The 22,845-nt window shown below is 41.5% G+C and overlaps 1 protein-coding gene across 3 annotated transcripts in view; it reads left to right on the forward strand.

Annotated features, from left to right (window-relative positions):
* Positions 1-22,845, forward strand: part of MTHFD1L (methylenetetrahydrofolate dehydrogenase (NADP+ dependent) 1 like) — a 249,628-nt gene that overhangs the window by 41,639 nt on the left and 185,144 nt on the right. For all 3 annotated transcript variants that reach the window (XM_056567352.1, XM_056567354.1, XM_056567353.1), the window contains 3 exons: positions 18,579-18,652; positions 18,735-18,832; positions 21,501-21,674. In XM_056567352.1, coding sequence (XP_056423327.1) covers positions 18,579-18,652; positions 18,735-18,832; positions 21,501-21,674 — 346 coding nt within the window. The remainder of the gene's footprint in view (positions 1-18,578; positions 18,653-18,734; positions 18,833-21,500; positions 21,675-22,845) is intronic.

The following is a 22,845-nucleotide window of genomic DNA, read 5'->3' on the forward strand; positions in this document are numbered from 1 at the left end:
CTTCGTAACGAAACGTCATCACTGTAAAGATCCTCCCCTCTCCCATATTTTACATATTCATATATTCCTCATTTGCGCAGCCGTCATTGGCTGGACTGCGCAAACGACTCTGAATGCCTCCTGCCTATCACATGAAGCTGAGCGGGCCGGCGCTCTCAGCATTTCCCCGGGAGCGAACATGTGACCACTCCTGGCCAATGATATCCCGGTTAGTTATGCTGCCGTAACTAACAGGGATATTCTTCAAACAAGTTACACATGATTTCAATGTGTAACGTTTCAAAGGGGCGGGTTTAATATAATTACTAGGGAGGGGAAACAATGAGGTAGAGGAGGGGGTGAGAAGGACTGAAGCACGGAGGGACTGGAAACTGGAGCAAGGCAGCATGGGGGATGACGATTTTTACGTCATCCTCCACACCACCATAACCCGGAAGAACCGGGAAATTTGCGGCGCTGCAGCGAGAAAACGGCCAGACCGACTTCTGAAAGAAGGACATTGATAGAAAGGTACAGCCGCGGGAAACATTTTGGGCTAAAAGAATTGTGCACCATAGTACTCCTTTAAGGACACAGCCAATTAGAATTTTAGCATTTTTGTTTTTTTCCTCCTCTTGTTCTAAGAGCTATAACTCCTTTATTTTTCCATCCACAGGGCTTGTCTTTTGCGCGAACAATTGTATTTTGTAATGACACCTATTATTTTACCTTAAAATATACAGTGCAACTAAAAACTACTATATGTGGGGGAATATTGAAACGAGAAAAACAATTTTGGCGTTTAGTTTTTTACACAGTGCACTTTACGGTAAAATTGACATGTTATCTTTATCTTTATTTTGTTGGTCCATAATATTAAAACAGGGTAGCTCAGTGCAGCTGATCGGGACAGTGCGGGAAAACCCACGGGTCCCGATCGGTGAGGATGGGTGGAGGTTCCTTTTGCTGTCCGGGCATGCTGGGAGTTGTAGTGTTGCAACAACTGGAGACACACATTTTGGGCAAACTGCCCTGTGGGGACTAAAAAATTGTAAAAAAATTAATAAGCCCCTCCCCTAATAAGTTAAAATTTCCCCATTTCCCCCCATTCTTACATAAAATAATGTAACAAAAATAAACATAAACTGTCACATGCGTAAATGTCCAAACTATTAAAATATAACATTATTGAAACAGCGTGGTCAATGGTGTAAACGTAAAAAAATACCAGGATCAAAAAGTCCCATCAAAACAAAAATGGTCCGATTAAAAACTACAGATCACAGCACAAAAATAAGCCCTCATACATCCCTGTACACTGAAAAGTAATAACGTTATAAGGGTCAGAAAAGGTTTAATTTACAATTTTTTTTTTATTTTTCATTTTTTTTTACAAAAAGATGTACTTTTTAGGTAATTAATATAAAACCTATATAAATTGTGTATCTCTGTAATTGTATGGCCCTACAGAATAAAGATAATGGCCCTGATTTACTATTATAAACACGACATGTATTGTCGGGTTGTGCGCCAGAATTTGTTGTCAGAATTGAAAAAAAATCCCTGACCAATTCTCCATTTTACTGAGAGAACCCAGAAAAAAGGGGTGTGGCTATTATGGAAAAGGGCATGGCTGCCGAATATATTCACAAAAAAACCAACATATTTACTAAAGTTTCCACATAAAATGTGGAGAATTTGAGCTGAGGAAAACCCTACAGATCAGAATATGTGTTTAAAAAATAAAAAAATTTAGGGAAAAGTGCAAAATGTAGGGAAAACGGACCGGGGTGACTGCTGATATTGATCAGCAGGCACCCCGCGCAAATGCCCAGGGGGGGGAACCCCCCCCCCAATGTCGGCGAACGGCGCAAATCGCAAGTAAATTTACACTTGCGATTTGCGCCTATTCCGGGTCATAAGGGTCTATTGTGACCCGGAATATAAGGGAGATCGTAGTTGTCTAAGACACCCACGATCCCCCTGAAGGGATAGGAGTGAGGTGGCAGGGGTGCCACCCCTCCTATCCATGCTATTGGTCGTCAGAAGCGATGACCAATAGCAGATCGGGGGAGGGGGGGTTAACTTTCGCTTTCCCCGTCCTGCCCGCCCACAATAGGCGGGGCAGGACGGGGAAACTGAGGAGGACCGGGCGCTGAAGTCCACTTACCCATCGGCGATGGCAGTGGAACGTGATCGGCGGTGGCAGCTGGCGGCAGAAGAGGACGGCTATGCGGCTCCCTGGATCCTACCGAAGCCGGTGAGTTGCCTAGCAACATCTGGCTGGATACAGACTGAGACCACTATACAGTGGTCTCTATACTGTAGCCCTCCAGATGTTGGAAAACTACAACTCCCAGCATGCCCAGACAGCTGTTTGGGCATGCTGGGAGTTGTAGTTTTGCAACAGCTGGAGGGCTACAGTTTAGAGATCACTTTGCAGTGATCTCTAAACTATGGCCCTCTAGATCTTGCAAAACTGCAAATCCCAGCATGCCCAAACAGTAAACTGCTGTCTCGCTATGCTGGGAGTTGTAATTGCGTACCTCCAGCTGTTACATAACTACATCTCCCAGCATGCCCTTCGGCGATCAGTACATGCTGGGAGTTGTAGTTTAGCAACAGCTGGCGGCACCCTGTTTAGGAATCACTGGTGTAGAATACCCCTATGTCCACCCCTATGCGATCCCTAATTTAGTCCTCAAATGCGCATGGCGCTCTCTCACTTCAGAGCCCTGTCGTATTTCAAGGAAACAGTTTAGGGCCACATATGGGGTATTTCCATACTCGGGAGAAATTGCACTACAAATTTTGGGGGGCTTTTTCTCCTTTTACCCCTTAGGAAAAGTTGGGGTCTACACCAGCCTGTTAGTGTAAAAAAGGTAACATTTTTACTCTAACATGCTGATGTTGCCCCATACTTTATATTTTCACAAGCGGTAAAAGCAAGAAAAATCTAAATTTGTAATGCAATTTCTCATGAGTACGGATATGTGGGCGTAAAATGCTCTGCGGACGCACAACAAGGCTCAGGAGTGAAAGCGCACTATGTACATTTGAGGCCTAAATTGGTGATTTGCACAGGGGTGGCTGATTTTTCAGCGGTTCTGACATAAACACAAAAAAGTAAATACCCTCATGTGACCCCATTTTGGAAACTACACCCCACATGGAATGTAACAAGGGGTATAGTGAGCCTGAACACCCCACAGGTGTTTGAATAATTTTCATTAAAGTTGGATGGGAAAATGAAGAACATTTTTTTTTTTTAGGGTGTTACCCTAAATTTTTCATTTTCACAAGGGAAAATAGGAAAAAAGCCCTCCAAAATGTGTAACCCCATTTCTTCTGAGTAAGAAAATACCCCATATGTGGATGTAAAGTGTTCTGCTGGCGCACTACAATACTCAGAAGAGAGGGAGCGCCATTGGAATTTTGGAGAGAGAATGTGTCTGAAATTGAAGGCCATGTGTGTTTACAAAGTCCCCATAGTGCCAGAACAATGGACCCCCCCCCCACATGTGACCCCATTTTGAAAACTACACCCCTCACGTAATTCAATAAGGTGTACAGTGAGCATTTATGCCCCAGAGGTGTCTGACAGATTTTTGGAACAGTCGTCCGTGAAAATTAAAAAATTTTATTTTTCATTTGCACAGCCCACTATTCCGAAGATCTGTCAAATGCCAGTGGTGTGTAAATGTTCACTGCACCCCTTATTAAATTCTGTGAGGGGTGTAGTTTCCAAAACGGGGTCACATGTGGGGGGTCCACTGTTCTGGCACTACGGGGGGCTTTGTAAATGCACATGGCCCCTGACTCCCATTCCAAACAAATTCACTCTCCAAAAGCTCAATGGCGCTCCTTCTCTTCTGAGCATTGTAGTGCGCCAGCAGAGCACTTGACGTCCACACATGGGGTATTTCCATACTCAGAAGAAATGAGGTTACAAATTTTGCGGGTCATTTACTCCTATTACCCCTTGTGAAAATGTAAAATTTGGGGGAAAAGCAGCATTTTAGTGAAAAAAAAAAATTCATTTACACATCCAACTTTAACGAAAAGTCGTCAAACACCTGTGGGGTGTTAAGGCTCACTGTACCCCTTGTTATGTTCCATGAGGGGTGTAGTTTCCAAATTATTATGCCATGTAAGGGTTTTCTTGCTGTCCTGCCACCATAGGGGCTTCCTAAATGGGATATGCCCCCCAAAAACCATTTCAGCAAAATTTGCTTTCCAAAAGCCAAATGTGACTCCTTCTCTTCTGAGCATTGTAGTGTACCCGCAGTGCACTTGATGTCCACACATGGGGTATTTCCATACTCAGAAGAGATGGGGTTACAAATTTTGGGGGGCGTTTTCTACTATTACCCCTTGTAAAAATGTAAAATTTGGGGGAAAAGCAGCATTTTAGTGAAATTTTTTTAAATTTTTATTTACACATCCAACTTTAACGAAAAGTCGTCAAACACCTGTGGGGTGTTAAGGCTCCCTGGACCCCTTATTACGTTCCTTGAGGGGTGTACTTTCCAAAATAGTATGCCATGTGTTTTTTTTTGTTTTGTTTTGTTTTTTTGCTGTCCTGGCACCATAGGGGCTTCCTAAATGTGACATGCCCCCCTAAAACCATTTCAGAAAAACTCACTCTCCAAAATCCCAGTGTCGCTCCTTCCCTTCTGAGCCCTCTACTGCACCCGCCGAACACTTGACATACACATATGAGGTATTTTCTTACTCGGGAGAAATTGGGTTACAAATTTTAGGAAGATTTCTCTCCTTTTGCCCCTTGTATAAAATTCAAAAACTGGGTTTACAAGAACATGCGAGTGTAAAAAATGCTAATTTTGAATTTTCTCCTTCACTTTGCTGCTATTCCTGTGAAACACCTAAAGGGTTAACACACTTACTGAATGTCATTTTGAATACTTTGAGGGGTGCAGTTTTCATAATTGGGTCAGTTATTGGGTATTTCTAATATGAAGGCCCTTCAAATCCACTTCAAAACTGAACTGGTCCCTGAAAAATTCAGATTTTTAAAATTTTGTGAAAAATTGGAAAATTGCTGCTGTACTTTGAAGCCCTCTGATGTCTTCCAAAAGTAAAAACATGTCAACTTTATGATGTAATCATAAAGTAGACATATTGTATATGTGAATCAATATAATTTATTTGGAATGTCTATTTTTCTGATAAGCAGAGAGCTTCAAATTTATAAAAATGCAACATTTTCAATTTTTTCATCAAATTTGGGAATTTTTCACCAAGAATTTATGCAAGTATCGATGAAATTTTACCACTAACATAAAGTAGAATATGTCACGAAAAAAACAATCTCAGAATCAGAATGAAAGGTAAAAGCATCCCAGAGTTATTAATGCTTAAAGTGACAATGGTCAGATGTGCAAAAAACGCTCTGTTCCTTAAGGCCAAAATGGGCCTGGTCCTTAAGGGGTTAATAAATACATTGGGAAAAAATTATTAGGGAATTAAAAGAAAACTGTCAGCTCGCTCCCCCCCGCACTAACCAGTGGTACTGGCTGGTAGTGCGGGGGACGCTGATCAGTTTGATGCCTACGGTGCCCGGATCCGCCACGATGTTCGCCTGTTATCATCTTTCTTCTTGATATGCAAATTAGCTGCTAACTGGCACGGGTGAGGTGACTGCCTTCATCTGGCACTGTGACGTAATTGCCGCCCGGCCCATGGCACCGCCCGGCTTATGAATATTCATGTTCTCCCTCATAATCTCCCTCTCTTCCCCGTTGATTTCAGGACTTCACTGCGCATGTGCATAGTATTGCACATTGTACGCTGGAATGAAGCCGCACTGAAGAGGCTTCCGGGTGAAGACAGGAAGCCAGCACATGCGCAGTGGAGTCCTGGAATCATCGGGGAGGAGAGGGAGATGAGGGAGAACATGAATATTCATAAGCCGGGCGGTGCTGTGGGCCGGGCAGCAGTTATGTCTCAGTGCCCGATGAAGTCGGGGCCTGTGCCAGTTAGCAGCTAATTTGAAATATCAAGAAGAAAGAAGATAATGGGCAAACAGTGCGGTGGATCTGGGCATGGTAGGCATCAAACTGATCAGTGTCCCCCACACTACCAGCGAGTAATGCTGGTTAGTGCAGGGGGAGCAAGCTGACAGTTTTCCTTTAAAACCCAGAAAACTAGACCACACTCTGAGTAAATCAGGGCCAGTGTGTCATTTTCACTGAAAAGTGCACTGTGTAGAATAATTCTATGTGAAGAGGATACAGACTCTGCATTGCACGATCTGGTGTTGTATGCACGTCTCACTTGTGGTTAGAGAGGCAATGGAATATAACGGTGGACAGAGGTGCTTCTACTTAGAACAAAAATATGCAAACATGGCAAAAAAGGAAAATTGGAAGAAATGCACTCACCCTGGATTGTGGCCACCAAGTGAAAGTTTTATACCAACATCAACATAGGAACAAATAGAGGTGGGAAGGGAGGAAAGAGGAGAGCTCAGGAGAGCTTGTGATGTGACTGTCCCGTTTTGTGGGTTTGCCCGCTTGGTCATGCCCATACAACGCCCGTGCAGCGTTGTTTAAATAACTTAGCTTCCCTTACGGGAAATCGGCTTATAGGTTCGTCACCTAGCAACGTGGACGCTGAGCTGTCAAGCTGTTGGCTTCCATTTCGGCACTCTCCTGCTATTTTGATGCGTATGAGTATACGGCACAGCTTGCTTGGAGAAAACTCAGAGTCCTGTATAAAGGTGAGAACAGAAAGAAGAGCACGGAGCCTAGAGGATATAGCAGAGAACAAGGTTGGGGAAGCAAAAAGGGGAAAAGAAAAAATGCAATTGCAGACAACAAAGAAGAAATCACAAGAAGGCATTAAACTCATTGCATTCATTGAACCCCAGTGGGCCAGTTGCTTCAAGGCGAGAGATAAAGCGAGCTTCTCTACTTAACAGGTAAGTGTATTTGTCCAGCCCTGACGGAGCATGTTCAATATATTCTAGTCCAAAGAATGTAAGGGAATTAGTCTGACCGTTAGGCACAGCATGTAAATGTTCTGCCAGTCTGAGGACCCCTTCTCGTAAGTGAGATAAGCGTAAATGTTCATGGAACCAGACGAACATTGGGCGTTTTGTAGATCCCACATAATAGTGATTGCAGGGACCTTGGATACAATAAACGACATACTGAGTTCTACATGTAATGAAACTGGTAACATGTATCTCCTCACCACCAATGTGGAAATTTTTCCCTGGACATTAGGCAAAATGAACAATGGCCGCACTTATGGTTCCCAGTTGGTCACTTATGGGTTCCCAGTCAAGTTCATTCTTTAAAGTCCTGGTGCACTTGTGAGCAATCAAAGGTTTATTGATTGCGATCTCTCTAAATGACGGGTCTCCTTCCATTAAATGCCAGTTGTCCGGATTTTACTGGACATCTCGCTATATTTGAAGCAAAAGGTAAATCTCCTCGGGTTAGAATCACCTTTTTCACTTTTTGTATTTTTTTTTGATCAGGTCAATCCTGGATTTTTCATTAGCTTCTAGTGAGAGGTGCTTCAATTGTACTGAGGAGATAGCCTCTTTCAATTAAATGTAAATTAATTTGTTGCGCTTGCTGTAAAAATGTATTCTGATCACTGTTTTTTTGAGTCTTAAAAATTGGTTCTATGGAAGTGCTTGTTTGGTATGTGGTGGATGATAGGAGTTATGATGCAAATGAAGAAAGGTGACGGTTTACTGAAACCTGATTTTGTCTAAGTTCATGGCTTGCTTAGTAACCACAACATCCAGAAACATAACTCTGGATTGATCAAATACTGAGGTGAAAAACATATTCATGGTGTTATTAGTGTTGAGGTCATTCACGAATTGTACAAACTCCTCCTACTGGACCAAAGGATGAAGATATCATCTACATAGTGTTTGTAGAATTTAATCCATTTAAAGAAGGAATTGGTACTTGAATAGACTATTTTGGCTTCTAGCATGGCAAGAAAGATGTTGGCATGTGTATCGCAATACCAGTCACCTGCCTGTACCAAGTCCTATCAAATTGAAAATAATTGTTTTTTAGGGCAAATTGTAAAGCTGCTACCACAAATTCTGTGAAGGCTGTAGATTTCCCTGCTGCTGTGTAGAACTGTGTGACTGCTGTAATGCCGATATTGTGTGGAATTCTAGTGTATAACAATTCCACATCTATGGACCCTAGTGAGTCCCCTTCTATCTGTTTGTCCATGAGGTTAACAAAGAAATCGTCTCTCTCTTAAATAGGATGGAATATCAGTAAGAATTGGGCATAGTAGCCAGTCTATATACTAGGATAGATATATTGTCACAGCATATTCCAGAAATTATAGGCTTCCAGGGTGGATTTTTGAGACACTTGTGGACTTTTGGTAAAAAAAAGTACCACTGTGGTTTGGAAGGGTTTACCAAAAAGGCAGCCATAAGATCTTCTGTGCACTTCTTTGCTTCAGAAGGGACGTAATTATTGCATTTCTGAAAAATTCAACTGGACGGACTTTGAGATTGATTTTTATAAAAGGTATAAGAAAAATGAACTTATACAAACTCTTTAACCAAAAAGATACAAGCATTATGAAAAAAGGAGAAATCCCAGCCATTTTAGGCACACTGTGATTAAGTGCACATTTTGAAGCAGAACCCTTTGATACCAGGGATCTTGAGTTATTACTCAGCATCCAAAACCCAAGCATTACAACAAAAGACTCAGAAACATTCTATACCGGAATTTAAAAGTGGTAAAAATCCACATTTTGTCCCCCCATCCGTGGGGGAAGCAGCTTGGACCAGTTCACTCATGCAGTGCTGAAAGATGTCAAAGCCCTAATTTATCCAACGGCAAGGGCCAAAAAAGCATGAACATGTCTAAAAAATAAATCTTAAAGACCTTATAATCAAGAAAGCTGATAAGGGCAATAATGCTGTGATCGTGTCATCTGAATATTATCAGAAAGAAGCTCTCCGTTAACTCTCAGATTCCACCATCTATCATAAAATTTCCTTGGACCCCACCCCTAGAGTCCAATCAGAATTAGTCTTTTTACGGTACCAAGTGGAATCACACGTTATCTCAAAAAACGGCTGAAAAACACTTTCCAGTAAACCCTTCCAAACCATAGTGGTACTTTTTTACAAAAAGTCCACAAGTGCCTCAAAAATCCACCCTGGAAGCCTATAATTTCTGGAATAGGCTGGGTGACACTATCTATCCTAGTATATAGACTGGCTACTACGCCCGATTCTTACTGATATTCCATCCTATTAAAGAGAGAGAGAGAGACGATTTCTTGGTTAACCTCATGGACATACAGATTGAAGAAGGGGACTCACTGGGATAGATGTGGAATCGTAATACACTAGAATTCCGCACAATATCGGCATTACAGCAGTCACACAGTTCTGCACAGCAGCAGGAAAATCTACAGCCTTCACAGAATTTGTGGTAGCAGCTTTACAATTTGTCCTAAAAAGCAATTACTTTCAATTTGATGGGACTTGGTACAGACAGGTGATCGGTACTATAATGGGACACCAGTCTCCTGTACATATGCTAACATTTTTCTTGCCATGCTAGAAGCCAAAATGGTCTATTCAACTACCAATTCCTTCCTTAAATGGATTAAATTCTACAAACGCTATGTAGATGATATCTTCATCCTTTGGTCCAGTAGGAGGAGTTTGTACAATTTGTGAATTTCCTCAACACTAATAACACCATGAATGTTTTTTACCTCAGTCTTTGATCAATTTAGAGTTACGTTTCTGGATGTTGTGGTTACTAAGCAAGCCATGAACTTAGAAAAATCAGGTTTAACCCCTTCAGGACCAAGCCCATTTTGGCCTTAAGGACCAGAGCGTTTTTTGCACATCTGACCACTGTCACTTTAAACATTAATAACTCTGAAATGCTTTTAGTTATCATTCTGATTCCGAGATTGTTTTTTCGTGACATATTCTACTTTAACATGGTGGTAAATTTTTGTGGTAACTTGCATCCTTTCCTTGTGAAAAATCCTAAAATTTGATGAAAAATTTGAAAATTTTGCATTTTTCTAACTTTGAAGCTCTCTGCTTGTAAGGAAAATGTATATTACAAATAAAAAATTTTTTTATTCACATATACAATATGTCTACTTTATGTTTGCATCATAAAAGTGACGAGTTTTTACTTTTGGAAGACACCAGAGGGCTTCAAAGTTCAGCAGCAATTTTCCAATTTTTCACAAAATTTTCAAACTCACTATTTTTCAGGGACCAGTTCAGGTTTGAAGTGGATTTGAAGGGTCTTCTTATTAGAAATACCCCACAAAAGACCCCATTATAAAAACTGCACCCCCCAAAGTATTCAAAATGACATTCAGTCATCATTTTAACCCTTTAGGTGTTTCACAGGAATAGAAGCAAAGTGAAGGAGAAAATTCACAATCTTCATTTTTTACACTCGCATGTTCTTGTAGACCCAATTTTTTAATTTTTACAAGGGGTAAAAGGAGAAAATGTATACTTATATTTGTAGCCCAATTTCTCTCGAGTAAGCACATACCTCATATGTCTATGTAAAGTGTTCGGCGGGCGCAGTAGATTGCTCAGAAGGGAAAGAGCGATAAGGGGATTTTGGAGAGAACGTTTTTCTGAAATGGTTTTTGGGGGCATGTTGCATTTAGGAAGCCCTTATGGTGCCAGAACAGCAAAAAACCCTCACATGGCATACCATTTTGGAAACTAGACCTCTTGAGGTACGTAACAAGGAATAAAGTGAGCCTTAATACCCCACAGGTGTTTCACGACTTTTGCATATGTAAAAAAAAATTTTTTTTTTCACTAAAATGTGTGTTTCCCCCCAAATTTCACATTTTTCCAAGGGTTAATAGCAGGAAATACCCCCCAATATTTGTAACCCCTTCTCTTCTGAGTATGGAGGTACCCCATAAGTTGACCTGAAGTGCACTATGGGTGAACTACAATGCTCAGAAGAGAAGGAGTCATATTTGGCTTTTTGAGAGCAAATTTTGCTCGGGGGGCATGTCGCATTTAGGAAGCCCCTATGGTGCCAGAACAGCAAAAAATACCCACATGGCATACCATTTTGGAAACTAGACCCCTTGAGGAATGTAATAAGGAATAAAGTGAGCCTTATTACCCCACAGGTGTTTCATGACTTTTGCATATGTAAAAAAAATAAAAATAATTTCCACTAAAATGTGTGTTTCCCCCCTAATTTCACCTTTTTGCAAGGGTTAATAGCAGAAAATACTCCCCAAAATTTGTAACCCCATCTCTTCTGAGTATGGAGGTACCCCATAAGTTGACCTGAAGTGCACTATGGGCGAACTACAATGCTCAGAAGAGAAGGAGTCATATTTGGCTTTTTGAGAGCAAATTTTGCTCGGGGAGCATGTCGCATTTAGGAAGCCCCTAAGGTGCCAGAACAGCAAAAAAAAACACACATGGCATACCATTTTGGAAACTAGACCCCTTGAGGAACGTAACAAGGGGTACAGTGAGCATTTGCCCCCCACTGGTGTCTGACAGATCTTTGGAACAGTGGGCTGTACAAGTTTTCATTTTCATGGACCACTGTTCCAAAGATCCGTCAGACACCTGTGGGGGGTAAATTCTCACTGCACCCCTCATTACATTCCGTGAGGGGTGTCGTTTCCGAAATGGGGTCACATGTGGGGTTTTGTTATTTTTGCGTTTGTCAAAACCGCTGTAACAATCAGCCACCCCTGTGCAAATCACCTCAAATGTACATGGTGCGCTCTCCCTTCTGGGCCTTGTTGTGCGCCCCCAGAGCACTTTGCGCTCACATATGGGGTATCTCTGTAGTCGGGAGAAATTACGTTACAAATTTTGGGGGGCTTTTTTCCCTTTTACCTCTTGTGAAAATGTAAAGTATAGGGCAACATCAGCATGTTAGTGTAAAAAATAAAAAATTTTACACTAACATTCTGGTGTAGACCCCAACATTTCCTTTTCATGAAGGGTTAAAGAAGAAAAAGCCCCCCAAACCTTGTAACGCAATTTCTCCCGAGTACAGCGATACCCCATATGTCGCCCTAAACTGTTGCCCTGAAATACGACAGGGCTCCAAAGTGAGAGCGCCATGTGCATTTGAGGCCTAAATTAGGGATTTGCATAGGGGTGGACATAGGGGTATCCTACGCCAGTGATTCCCAAACAGGGTGCCTCCAGCTGTTGCAAAACTCCCGGCATGCCTGGACAGTCAACGGCTGTCCGACAATACTGGGAGTTGTTGTTTTTCAACAGCTGGAGGCTCTGCTTTGGAAACAGTGGTGTACCAGACGTTCTTATTGGGGGAGGGGGGCTGTGTAAGGGTATGTGTATATGTAGTGTTTTTAACTTTTTATTTTATTTTGTGTTAGTGTAGTGTAGTGTTTTTAGGGTACAGTCACATGGGCGGGGGATTACAGCGAGTTTCCCAGCGCAAAATTTGCTGCATCTCAAGATGCGAGAAACCCACTGTAAAAGCCTCGCCCATGTGAATGTACCCTGTACATTCACGGGGGTGGCGGGGCGGGGGGGGGGGCTTGCATCAGCTGTTGCAAAACCACAACTCCCAGCATGCATGGTCTGTTAGTGCATGCTGGGAGTCATAGTTTTGCAACAGCTGGAGGCACACAGGTTAGGAAACACTGAGTTAGAAACAGACAATGTTTCCCAACCAGTGTGTCTCCAGTTGTTGCAAAACTACAACTCCCAGCATGCCCAGACAGCTGAAGGGCATGCTGAGAGTTGTAGTACGGCAACATCTGAAGGGCCAGATGTAGCTGAACTAAAACTCCCAGCATGCCTGGACAGTCAGTGCATACTGGGAGTTGTAGTTTTGCAACAGCTGGAAGAGCACAGATTGGAGACCATTATACAATGGTCTCCAAACTGGGGCCCTCCAGATGTTGCAAAACTACAACTCCCAGCATGCATGGTCTTTTAGTGCATGCTGGGAGTTATAGTTTTGCAACAGCTGGAGGCACACAGGTTAGGAAACACTGAGTTAGAAACAATGTTTCCCAACCAGTGTGTCTCCAGCTGTTGCAAAACTACAACTCCCAGCATGCCCAGACAGCTGAAGGGCATGCTGGGAGTTGTAGTTCGGCAACATCTGAAGGGCCAGATGTTGCTTAACTAAAACTCCCAGCATGCCTAGACAGTCAGTGCATGCTGGGAGTTGTAGTTTTGCAACAGCTGGAAGAGCACAGATTGGAGACCATTATACAATGGTCTCCAAACTGAGGCCCTCCAGATGTTGCAAAACTACAACTCCCAGCATGCCCAGACAGCCAAAGGCTGTCTAGGCATGCTGGGAGTTGTAGTTTTCAGACTCCTAGAAGCAGCAGTGAAGATCTTCACTGCTGCCTCTGAGGACCACATACTTACCCGTCGCTGCTCGTCCACGTGGCCGGTCCCGCGCTGCTCCTCGGTCCCGCCGCTGGATCAGGTAAGTCCGCCGGTCCCCTCGTGTTCCCCCCGAATGCCGCGGGCCCCCGCAGCCTTCGTCCCCCGTTCTGCCCGACTTCCAGGGGCGGGCAGTGCGGGGGATCTGAACTTTCACCCCAGATCACTGTGATTGGTCCACAGGGACCAATCACAGTGATCGCTGACCAGGACCATCAATGGATGGTCCTGGGGGTCAAGCAGAAGTTGTCCCCTGCTGGAAACAGCGGGACTTCTGCCAGTTAACCCGTGCGATGCTGCGCATCGCCGGGTTAACTGCATGTCATTTATAAACGCCGGGATGCGCGAACGCACTGCACAACCCGGCGTTTATATATGACATTCTGCGGGAAGGGGTTAAGGAAACCGTCATCACCTTTTCTTCATTTGCATCGTAAGATTCGTAACTATTTTAGACAATTTTTAAGACTCAAAAAAATCATCAGTGATCAGAATAAATTTTTACAGCAAGCACGACAACTTAAATTACATCTAACTGAAAGAGGCTACCCCATCAGTACAATTGAAGCAGCTCTCACTAGAGCTAATGACAAATACACGATTGACCTGATCAAAAAATATAGTGCAAAAAGTGAACGTGTGGATTCTAACCCGAAGAGGTTTACCTTTCCTTCAAAAGTAGTGAGATGTCCAGTAAAATCCAGACAGCTATCTTGCTCAACTGGCATTTAATTGAAGGAGACCCATCATTTAGAGGGTGCGATCAATAAACCTTTGATCACTCACAAGCGCACCAGGACTTTAAAGAACAAACTTGTTAGGAGTTCTTTTAAATCTGTCCTCTCCAGCTCCCACTTGGCTGGACAATGCACGATTGACTGGGAACCATAAGTGTGGCCGTTGTTAATTTTGCCTACAGCTCCGTCCAGGGAAAAATTTCCACATTGGTGGTGAGGAGATACGTGCGACCAGTTTCATTAAATATAGAACGCAGTATGTCGTTTATTGTATCCAATTTCCCTGCAATCACTACTATGTGTCTATCAAGAAGATGGAAATGAAAGGACGCACTCACCCGGGGACTTGATAGAAGAAGACTTTATTCCATCATCTGTACAGCACGCAGGCGGGTAGGCGCAGAGGAGCAACCTCGCAGCGACAGGCTGTTTCCTGTGCACAAGGCGCACTTCTTCGGGCTGCTTTATTCACAATGGAATGAAAAGTAAAAAAGTATAAGTTTTTTTTTCTTAAAAAACGGATGCAACCGGACATTATTTTTCAAACCGTATATGGATTAAAATTTGTAAACACATTTTGATACAGTTTAGTCAGGTTTTAAGGAATCCGTTTTTTTTTTGTTTTATCAAAAACCTGATACGGGAGCTGTATAGCAGAAAAGTGGTGTGAACCCAGCCTTACATTCTTTGGACTAAACAATGTTGAACATGCTCCATCAGGTGTGTACAAATACACTTACCTGTTACGTAGAGAAACTCGCTGGATCTCTCGCCTTGAAGCAACTGGCCCACTGGGGTTCAATGAATGCAATGAGTTTTATGCCCTTTTGGGATTTTTCTTTGTTGTCCGCAATTGCATTTTTCTTTTACCCCTTTTTTCTTTTCCCTTTTTTTTTCTTTTCCCCTTTTTTTTCTTTTCCCCTATTTTTCCTTTTCCCCTTTTTTTCCTTTTCCTCTTTTTTTCTTTTCCCCTTTTTTTCTTTTCCCCCTTTTTCTTCCCCAACCTCGTTCTCTGCTATATCCCTCTAGGCTCCATGCTCTTCTCCTTTTTGTATTCACCTTTATACAGGACTCTGAGTTTTCTCCAAGCAAGCTGTGCCGTATAATTATACGCATCAAAATAGCAGGAGAGTGCTGAGATGGAAGTCGAACAGCTTGACAGCTCAGCGTCCACGTTGCTAAGGGACAAACCTATGAGCTGATTTCCCGTAAGGGCAGCTAGTTTATTTAACCAATGCTACATAGGTGTTCTGTGAGTGTGACCAAGTGGGAAAATCCACGAAACTGGACCGTCGCACCACGAGCTCTCCTGAGCTCTCCTCTTTCCTCCCTCCCGGCTCTATTTGTTCCTATGTTGATGTTGGAATAAAACTTTCATGTGGTGGCCACAATCCAGGGTGAGTGCATTACTTCCAATTTTACTTTTTTGCCATGACTGCGTAGGCCCCACCTAAAAAAAATAAAAATAAAAAATAAAAATAAAAAAGGTGCCAATTTTTTCCCTCAATTTCTCCCAAAAAATATATATTTTTTTTTGTTTCATCATAGATTTTGGGGTAAAATGCCTGATGTCATTACAAATTACAATTAGTGGCTCATAAACCAAGTCTCATATAGGTCTGTAGTTGGAGAATTGAAAGCCTTATGGCTATAAGCAACACAATAACATAGAGTAACTCAACAGCGCCGTTTTATGTTCAGTCAGTGGACATTAAATATTGGGGGGGGGGGGGTGACTATATAAAATAAGGGGATTGGACATGAAATGGGGGAATTTGTTTGTTATATCGAAATCGCTATATTTACCTCCATAATTGAAATCGCACATTTTTCCAAAACTGTGCAGCCCTGATGTCAGTTCAGCTTAGTTTTCCTAATCTGTTGTTTGAGGATTAGTTCACATGACAAATGGTTAGGCTGTATTTGCACTTTGCGATTGTATTGCTAATTTAATGTGTACTGTTGTATTACCGCAATGTCTTTTATCGTGATTTTGCAATACTGTGACAGCATCACGATGAAACTGCAACATTTGAACTCAACTTTACACTGTTAGACGGTTGAACGTATCAAAATAACACCTGAAGTGTTCAACTGGTGTAGGTCATATTTTTATTTTATTTTTTCAATCTATAAAGATGACCTAAAGTGTTATAAACATCTGACAGCTTGGAGACAAGCAGTCTAACCATTGACAAAATGTCCATAATTGATCTCTGAACTTTCTGTAAATGTGTACACAACTGCTGTCTGAGATGACTAACAGACATGAATAGGCACCGCACTCTGCAATCAAAACTTCTGACTTGTTATAATTAAAGGTATACTTTAATGTTAAGAGCCAACCTTCGAAAAATATTTAATATTTATATATATATATATATATATATATATATATATATAGAAGTAGGCCATATTCATGTTTTCTGGGGAAATTAAAAGCTGTTAACGAGCTATGCATAGCATTCCATGATCATGTGGCCACTTAGGTGTAAATAGTCATAATGAAAGCAAACTGATATACACTATAAATTAAAAGAAACAGACCTATTACAACATAAACTCGATGTGCTTAAAACTTAACGTTTAATTATAATTACCATAAAATAAATCACCAATAGATAAATCATAAAGGTACCACAATTGGCACCAATATAAAAAAAACATATAGGGAATAGTATGTCGTCCCTCCGACTGCTGTTATCCACAGTTTGTCATAGGGCAAGAAATATATCTCCAATAAGATCAGTGCATAGCATGTACAGTGTGTCAATCTTAAAAATAGCTCACTCCAATGCCCTAACAACCACTTCCAGGAAAGTGTAAATGATGCTGTTTCAGATTCCCGTATCACTACAATTACCAGAGTCACTATGGAGTTATGCCGTTCAGTGTGCCGATTACTAACCAGAATTAGGCTGCATTAACATCTCATTTTGTACATACAGGCGCCGGGGCAAACCGGGCGCTCCCGTACCCCAGCGGATCAGCCCGTAAGTCCATTTACTTTAATGAGTCGCCCGTAGCCGACCGAAGTCAAACGGTCAGCTCAGTTTTGACCCGTATGCGGTTTTGGACCGGACCTCAAACCATAGTATACTGCGGTTTGAGGTCCGGTCAGGAAACCGAATACGGGTCAAAACTGAGCTGACAGGAGTCACTGTTTGACTCCGGTCGGCTACGGGTGGCTCATTAAAGTAAATGGACTTACGGGCTGATCCGGCTGGGGTATGTACAAAACGAGATGTGAGTGCAGCCTTAGTTAGCAATGCAGGGAATTTAACACTTTAGCCACTTTATTCTTGTAGGTGCAACTGAGCATTGTAGATGTGTCTATCACTTCTTGGTGATTAAATGAATATCCAATTTAATTATAGAATGTATTTAACCCCTTAAAGGAGTTCTCCAACTGAAATCTTTTATCCCCCGCTGTGCCCGGGCTGTAAAACTATACATAATAAACTTTCACTTACCTGCCTACGATCCCCCGTTGTTCCGATATTGCCGCCCGTGCTCTGGTCCCTGTCAGCTTCCTCTTCCTGCAGGTCGGTGACTTCACTCTGTGCTCAGCCTATCAGTGGCCGCGACAGGACATTGCTGCGGCCGCTGATAGGCTGAGCGCAGAGTGAAGTCTCCGACCCGCAGGAAGTGGAAGAGACCAGGACCGGAGAACGGGACGGCGATATCGGAACAACGGGGGATCGTAGGTAGGTAAGTGAAAGTTTATTATGTATAGTTTTACAGCCTGGGCACAGCGGGGGTTAAAAGTTTTAGCTTAGAGAACTCCTTTAATGACTCAGCCCATTTGGGCCTTAAGGACTCAGACAATTTTAACGTTTTCGTTTTTTCCTCCTCGCCTTCAAAAAATCATAACTATCTTATATTTTCATCCACAGACTAGTATGAGGGCTTGTTTTTTGTGCGACCAGTTGTCCGTTGTAATGCCATCACTCACTTTACCATAAAATGTATGGCGCAACCAAAAAATACTATTTGTGTGGGGAAATTAAAAAGAAAACCGCAATTTTGCTCATTTTGGAAAGTTTCGTTTTCACGCCGTACAATTCTTGGTAAAAATGCATGTGTTTTTTATTCTTTGGGTTAATACGATTAAAATGATACCCATGATTACATACTTTTCTATTACTGTTGCGCTTTTAAAAAATCGCTAATTTTTTAACCAAATTAGTACATTTAAAATCCCCCTATTTTGAAGACCTATAACTTTTTCAATTTACTAGTGGGCGTGAATACACAACTATACAGAAAAATACAGAAACAAATAAACTGACATTACATATATTTTGTCGTTACGTGGCATTAATGTTTGAATCCTTTTACATTTCATGTAAGACACTGTCATTCTTCATCTTGGTTAATATAACCTTCAGTTATCTTGCATTTAGTTTCTTTGATTTTTTCCTCAGGTGGCTCTGAACTGACCAGCGATGGATTACCTGGCCAAGCTGTGGGCCCATTGGCTGCTGCCCTGAGGCTGGAGGTCTGTATAAAATAAAATGAATTCTTGTACTTGGCATCACCTAATGACTGCAGACTTGGTACAGTTTGTCTTCTCTCATTAGAATCTAGCAGCAAGTAGTAAAAGATGGATCAATGCCCAGAAGTACAAAAACTGGAATCTTCATTGTTTAAAGTTGCAACCTCTCTCCCCTGTCCCCAGGTATGTAATTATACATTAAGCCATAGTTAGCTGATCCTCTGGGGTCTGACTGTGGGGACCCTCACTGAACACGGGAAATGAGGTCTAGTGTCTACTGAGTGAATGGAGCCACAGCGCACGTGCTCAGGCACAATTCCACTTATTCTCTGCCAATTTATATTCTACAAGAGTGCTACAGTTCTTATTTAGACAAGGAATGTAAAAAACATCTAGAATTTTTTTTTAATAAATAACAATAAAATAATTGGTTGCAATTGTCGACCTAGTTTTGAAGACACTTGCCCAAATCTTAATGGGTTATCTATGATGAATAATGCCAGAATGCTTCTATTATGTCTATAAAAGTATTCATGTAAATACAATCAAATGTCCTGATCTTCTATGACCAGCTTTTAATGGCCTTCTTCAGTCCTTTTTTTATATTTGATTTATTACTGTTGACTTTATTCGTGCTTGCGTATGTTAGTGTTATTTATACGATACAATGTGAAAGTTCACTTAAAACACACATTCTTTTTCTGTAATTTGAGTCAGGCCAACATGCAATAGACTGTGTGAGCAGTTTTCCCTGTAAAAATTAAAGGACTTTGCATCTCAACACTGTTGCGCTACTGCTAGGTTTGTCATGCCATCTTTTGGTAGGATTACTCGGTAAAGAAGGTGTTATGTCACTTTCAGCATTCTTCTTGACAAAAGAGGAGGTAAAACCCTATGTAAACAAATATATATTTTTCCAATGGGAAGAGAAATATTTGTTTTTAAAGAAAGGATCAGGTATGTGAAATTCTACATGCTCATACTTGCCAACATATAAAAAAGGCAAAATAGGAAAACCTTAAAGGGTACCTCTCATCAAAAAAACTTTTGATATATTATAGATTAATGTATGCAGAATAACTTTACAATTGCATGTTATTAAAAAAATATGCTTCTTTCTATTTAATTTTCCACTTTGAAGAAATTACCACTAGGGGTCTCCCTACCAGTCCTGGCAGCAAGCATTTCAGACTCATGCTGGAGTCCTAAACACTATGAGCTGACAGTCTGCTTTGTTCACAAAGGAGAACACTCAGAGCTGCCAGCCTGCTTTGTTCACAGCCTGTTTGGCTGTGAACAAAGCAGGCTGGCAGCTCTGAGTGTTTAGGACTCCAGCATGAGTCAGAAATGCTTGCTGACAGCACTGATCGGGAAAAATACAATAGAAAGAAGCATATTTTTTCATTAACATGCTATTGGAAAGTTATTCAACATTCATTAATCTAAAATATATGAAAAGTTTATTTGATGAGAGGTACCCTTTAAGTCCTATGAAAATCTATGGGAAATGTATGTTCCCACATAACTTCCATACAGCTGGAGATATTTCAACAATACCTTGTACACATATTACTTAGATGTCAAATAAAAATATGATAGTTAAATTAACCCTTACCCGCACCCTTATAAAAGATGGGTTTTTGTTTCAAGTCCTATGCAAGTATTTGGGACTTTCAGTACCTTACTCCGCAAGCTCCGCTCTGCATCTCCTGGTGAATGTGTCAGTCTGGCTTTCAAGCTACTCCCCATCTCACAAAGACATGCCCACTGTTTAAGCCCCACCCCTTTTATTATCTACCTTTTTGTGCATCGGTCTGGCTTGCAAATCACACCCAGTCTCACAAAGCCACGTCCCCTTCTATTTTCAGCTTACAATATCTTCATCACAAATTATTCCCACCCGAGGACGTGACAGGGGGTCAGGCTTGGAGGACAGGATATGAAGTCAAAAGCTTCCTCCTTTGTTGATTTTCCTCCCCAACAAAGATTAGGAAGGAAAAACCGGGCAATGCCGGGTACTCAGCTAATAATATAATAAATTGTAGGTCCAATCATAAAGTTGGAAAATAAAATGGTGTTTATTAGCTGAATATTTAGAGTCCTATCTGTATAGGATTAAGAGCTTATTATAAAATAATTCTGGAGCAAACTGCAGTGCCCTTGCAGTCACTCTGTATGATAAAATGATAAAAATGCAATCCAAATATACACACTATAGCAGCGGAAGGAATAGGATAATCATTTGTATAAGCTTTCTTACCATATAAAGCCCTATGGAACTATAGTGTGTATATTTGGATTGCATGTTTATCATTTGCCTTATCATTGTTTTATTATTGTAACCCCCATACAGAGCGACTGCAAGGGCCCTGCAGTTTGCTCCAGAATTGCAGATATGACTCTAAATATTTAGCAAAAAAATACCATTTTATTTTCCAACTTTACGATTGGACCTACAATTAATTATACTATTGTACGATCATACATGTTAAATTAGGTACACTAGAGAAGGGTATACCCCCTTTTTCTACATTTGCAAATTTAAGGCTGTATAAGGTACACAGCCTTCGGCTGTCCGGGCATGCTGGGAGTTGTAGTTTGGCCACAGCTGGAGGCACCCTGGTTGGGAAACGCTGCCTTAGTGATTATATCAGGAGGAGATGTGTGCAACGTTCTCTACAAGGATACAGCAGACTCCTAAGCATGATATGGCTGCCCTTACAGTTAAAGCATAAGAAGCAGGATATTAATATATATTTGTACTGTCTGTGTTATCCAATGTAAATGTATATATAAAATGTTGCATGTGTGTTGTAATGATTGAAGACTCCTTATCTGTTAATGTATCCAGTGATATTGAGATTTCCCGAGGACAGCATCCAAAATCTATTGATGTGCTTGCCAAGGAAATAGGATTGCTTACAGATGAAATTGAAATGTATGGCCATACAAAAGCCAAAGTACGTCTGTCTCTTCTGGAAAGGTTAAAAGAGCAGCCAGATGGAAAATATGTTTTAGTTGCTGGGTAAGATTTATATATATATTTTTTGTCCCTCTTGTTTTCTGTATTATATTTAAATAGTCACTGTCTTTTTTTTAACAGACTTGGCAAAAGTCAATAGTACAAGAATAAAAAACTTTATGTAGCTTATCTGGAAAAAAAAATGCTTCTTTCTTCTCTTGGCATTCTGTTTTCCTGCTCCCTCCTATTCCTGAATCCTTAAAGGAGTACTCCGCCCCTAGACATCTTATTCCCTATCCCCTAGACATCTTATCCCCTATTACTCTGTGCGTAATGACTGGCGATACACGGGAGCAGAGTGATGTCATGGCTCCGCCCCCTCGTGACATCACAGGCCGCCCCCTTAATGCAAGTCTATGGCAGGGGGCGTGACGACCGCCATACCCCCTCCCATAGACTTGTATTGAGGGGGTGGGCCGTGACATCACAAGGGGCGGAGCCATGATGTCCCGATGCTCCGGCCCCTGTATTGCCCGTCATTACACGCAGAGCGAACTCGCTCTGTGCAGTAATGATAGTGGGGTGGCGAAGCGGAGATCCTGGGGGTCCCCAGCAGCGTGACCCCGGCGATCTGATATCTTATCCCCTATCCTTTGGATAGGGGATAAGATGTCTGGGGGCGAAGTACCCCTTTTAAATAGCTCTTGTTCATCTCGAGTGTACAAGACAGGCAAGCAGCTTACTCAGGGAAGAGATCCCTTTTTTTTTTCTCCCCCATGTGCAGGATGGGTGAGAAGTGTCTGATCAGTGGGGTCCTAGCAGTCAGACCCCCACTAATCACTTATCACCCATCACCAAGACACTTATCACCCATCCTGCACATGATGGAGAAAAAAAAAAACTTTAAATATCTGGTAATAAATCTTAAATTTGTTTTTTCAAAATCTATCTTTATGCATAGTTCTGTAGTCATCTGCATTATGTTAGCACATGTGTTACATTCCTGGATTTTTTTACATATATCTACAGTCCATTCTGTATAGCTATGTTTAATACAAAGAATTGTCATGCTTTGATCAGCTATTTGCAGGTAACCAGGCCCCTAGAGAAAGTAAAATATCCCAGGACATCTGAAGTGTAGTTAAAGTCAGACCTGCTACAGTCTGACAGTTTATTTCAAAATGCAGGTTTGGTTTAATGGTTACGAGAAAATCCTGACTTAATTCATAGCAGT

Source organism: Hyla sarda, chromosome 3, assembly GCF_029499605.1.
Source record: "Hyla sarda isolate aHylSar1 chromosome 3, aHylSar1.hap1, whole genome shotgun sequence".
In the NCBI taxonomy this organism is placed as follows: domain Eukaryota; kingdom Metazoa; phylum Chordata; class Amphibia; order Anura; family Hylidae; genus Hyla; species Hyla sarda.